Source organism: Piliocolobus tephrosceles, unplaced genomic scaffold (genome assembly GCF_002776525.5).
Source record: "Piliocolobus tephrosceles isolate RC106 unplaced genomic scaffold, ASM277652v3 unscaffolded_37561, whole genome shotgun sequence".
Lineage (NCBI taxonomy): Eukaryota > Metazoa > Chordata > Mammalia > Primates > Cercopithecidae > Piliocolobus > Piliocolobus tephrosceles.
The window spans coordinates 1-4,068 of record NW_022321600.1 but is presented as its reverse complement, the minus strand read 5'-3'; the positions used below and the strand labels follow the sequence as shown (position 1 = coordinate 4,068).

The 4,068-nt window shown below is 39.0% G+C and overlaps 1 protein-coding gene across 1 annotated transcript; it reads left to right on the top strand.

Annotated features, from left to right (window-relative positions):
• Nucleotides 1-5: 5 nt before the first annotated feature.
• Nucleotides 6-464, top strand: LOC113223005 (keratin-associated protein 26-1-like; the record flags this gene model as incomplete). The annotated part of the gene is made up of 1 exon (XM_026452576.1): nucleotides 6-464. A coding segment is annotated over one exon (459 nt), but the record flags the coding sequence as incomplete, so codon positions are not given.
• Nucleotides 465-4,068: the final 3,604 nt, after the last annotated feature.

The following is a 4,068-nucleotide window of genomic DNA, read 5'->3' as shown; positions in this document are numbered from 1 at the left end:
AGACCTGCGGTGAACCAACCAGCTGCCAGCCGGCCCACTGTGAGACCAGCAACCTTGAAACCTCTTGTGGTTCTTCCACTGCCTACTACGTGCCCAGGCCCTGCCAAGGAAGCAGTTTTCTTCCTGCTGCTTCTTTCATCTCCAGCTCCTGCCTTCCACTATCCTGTAGACCACAGAGCTACGTGTCCAGTGGCTATCGTCCACTGAGGCTGCAGCTCAATAGTTACCAGCCCATAGGAGGCTGTGTGCCCAGTGGCTGTCGCCCCCAATCCTGCTTCTCCAACAGTTGCCAGCCCCAAAACCTCCTCACTTCTGGATGCCGACCCTCGAGTTGCTTGGCCTATGGTCCTCAAACTGTTCACGTTGTGTCCAGCAGCCTCAGACCTCTGAGGCCTCTGTTCAGTGGTTGCCAACCTCTGACCCATGTGATCAACACGTGTCGTCCATCTTGCTCTGGACTGTGAAACCAGTAGCTTCTTTGTTCTGGTGAATAATCACTCTGAGGATCCAAAACAAAAATTCAAACTCCATGGACTTTTGCTTCTTTGCTAGTAGCAACTGTTGTTTCTTAGTTTTACTGTGCCTGATCTAATGCAAGATGCTTCTGTCACATGTTTTATCTTGCTTTCGTCTTTCCTTGACATAAAAAAAAAAAATTAGTTTACAATGCTATTCAATGTTGCTCTATTGTGGGAAGAATGTATTTGATTTGCACTATAATAAATGCGATTAAATCCGTATTAGGAATGTGGTTCAGTGGTTTGTGTTTCATGACTTAGTTTTAACACAGAAATGACCAACGTCAGTTGCTTTCAAGATGACTGAATTGGACAAGTGATACTCAACCATATATTCTTTTTGACAGTAGAGGGATTGTTTGATGGTTTATTCCTTAAGCTGCTTTTTAAGACTTCTGACCCTATATACTTGAGAGACCCTAAAAGTCCTTGGGGAAAGTTGTTTTGAAAAGGAAAAATTAGGAATGATTCCTCTTATCTCTCTATCTGACTGAACACACTTCCACCAGAATGTTCTTTCTAGTTGCAAACCTAACCACGTTTCTGCTTACGCCTTTGTTGGCTTCCTATAATCTATTCCCATAAGATAAATATTCAAACCCCTTAACGTGACACCTAGTTTCCCCCATCCTCTTTCTCTCCAGCACCTCTCTGGTTTCATCATCTTTTGCTCAGTATTGCAAACAAGAAAACTAAGCTCCTGCAATCCTGACTTACACATAGGTCCCCAAACACATGCTTTTTACAATCATCCAGCCTTTTGCATATGTCATCCTTGAGAGCAGTATATTCTCAGCTCTGTTTTGAAAATGCGTACTCGCTTCTAAAAAACCCAGTCTGAGTTCATTAATTAATCTTTTGATTTATTCAGAAACAAATGTACTGCTTGCATACTATATGGCAGGCACAAAAGATACTGAGGTGAACAAAACAGTCCTGAACTATCACAGAATTTACCAGAAGTTATATGCTATGGGACATGTAACAATTAAAGATACATTTTTTTTCTCTCACTCAACCTAAAATGTGTGTGGGTATATACTTCACAAATTAAAATAAAGTTGTAAAGGCATGAATATTTACCTTTTTGAGGAACTGGAATAGCTAGAAAAGCTAGAAGCTGTATCGCTGTGTAAAGAAGTGATTGGCAGGTGCTCCTCGCAGCTGTTCCCTTTAGACAAGACACACACTTGTGGTTCTCAGTTCCATCTTGCCCTAGAGACTTCCTGACAATGAAGCAGAATGCCAGTTCCACTTACTATCATGATCATGCCGCTGTTGTTAATTTCATTCTGGTTCATCATTTCCCTTATTTGCTTGCTCTCCTGGATATTTTGAATTTGTGACATCTGTATTCCTTATTTTTTGAAGCCTTTCCCCGGCGCTCTCTGTGCCCCTCACCGTAATCACACATTGGCTCAGCCTGAATTTTATCTCAGTCATACGTCTATTGTTAATCTTGTTGAACTGTTATAAAATGACATTTTAGTTAACATATAACATACATAACTAATTTTTGCATGTTCTTGAACTGTAAAATGAAATTATAAAGTATTTACCCATTGGTTTCTGTCTTTTACTAAATATTATATTTGTAAGATTTTTCCATATTGTTATATCTACCAGTAATCTTTTAATTTTTTTGTGTGCATAATATTCAAGGTTAAACACCAAAATATATTTATACGTTCTTTTGTTGATGAGCATTTGGGTTGTTTCCAATTTGGATCTATTAGAATTAGTGTAGAGAATATTCTTGTATTCTTGTGCTATATTTTAATAAACATCTGGAGATATTTCTGTTCGGCAATATGTGTAAGGGTGCAATTAAGTTATGTAGGATGTGCTTATTCAGCTCTATTTTATGCCATTACAAAGTTATGCCTTGCAGTTATGCTAACATTGAATTCTGCTATCAGAGTATGAGAATTCCAGTTGTTCTACGCCTCACCAACAAGTGAAGTTGTCAGCCTATTTACATTTAGCATATCTTTTTTTAATATATAAGTTCTAGGGTACATGTGCACAACGTGCAGGTTTGTTACATATGTGTACATGTGCCATGTTGTTGTGCTGCACCCATTAACTCATCATTTACATTAGGTATATCTCCTAATGCTATCCCTCTCCTCTCCCCCCACCCCACAACAGGCCCCGGTGTGTGATGTTCCCCTTCCTGTGTCCAAGTGATCTCATTGTTCAATTCCCACCTGTGAGCAAGAACACACGGTGTTTGGTTTTCTGTTCTTGTGCTGAGAATGATGGTTTCCAGCTGCATCCATGTCGCTACAAAGGACATGAACTCATCCTTTTTTATGGCTGCATAGTATTCCATGGTGTATATGTGCCACATTTTCTTAATCCAGTCTGTCATTGCTGTACATTTGAGTTGGTTCCAAGTCTTTGCTATTGTGAATAGTGCCTCAGTAAACATATGTGTGCATGTGTCTTTACAGCAGCATGATTTATAGTCCTTTGGGTATATACCCAGTAATGGGATGGCTTGGTCAAATGGTGTTTCTAGTTCTAGATCCTTGAGGAATTGCCACACTGTTTTCCACAATGGTTGAACCCGTTTACAGTCCCACCAACAGTAAAAGTGTTCCTATTTCTCCATATCCTCTCCAGCACCTGTTGTTTCCCGACTATTTAATGATCACCATTCTAACTGGTGTGAGATGGTATCTCATTGTGGTTTTGATTTGCATTTCTCTGATGGCCAGTGATGATGAGCATTTTCTCATGTGTCTGTTGGCTGCATAAATGTCTTCTTCTGAGAAGTGTCTGTTCATATCCTTTGCCCACTTTTTGATGGGGTTGTTTGTTTTTTTCTTGTAAATTTGTTTGAGTTCTTTGTAGGTTCTGGATATTAGCCCTTTGTCAGATGAGTAGATTGCAAAAATTTTCTCCCATGCTGTAGGTTGCCTGTTCACTCTGATGGTAGTTTCTTTTGCTGTGCAGAATTAATTAGTTTAATTAGATCCCGTTTGTCAATTTTGGCTTTTGTTGCCATTACTTTTGGTGTTTTAGACATGAAGACCTTGCCCATGCCTGTGTCCTGAATGGTGTTGCCTAGGTTATCTTCTAGGGTTTTTATGGTTTTAGGTCTAACATTTAAGTCTCTAATCCATCCTGAATTAATTTTTGTATAAGGTGTAAGGAAGGGATTCAGTTTCAGCTTTCTACTTATGGCTAGCCAGTTTTCCCAGCACCATTTATTAAATAGGGAATCCTTTCCCCATTTCTTGTTTTTGTCAGGTTTGTCAAAGACTCTAACAAATGTTTGTTTTATTTTTAATTTTCTTGATGGTCCATTGAATTGAGCACTTTTTAAATAAAATGTTTCCTGTTTCTTGGCTACAATTTTCAAAGAGAATTCTAAGAGAGGAATGTTAAGAATGTTTGTGCAATGGTGGTTATCATTGGAATAAGTACATAGACTTTAAAATGTGTCTGTTTTGTTGGATAATTTAAAAAGGACAGATCCTATTAAAATGCAGTCGCATTGGTTTATAGATAGACTTAGTCAATGGATGGCATTGCAAGGAGC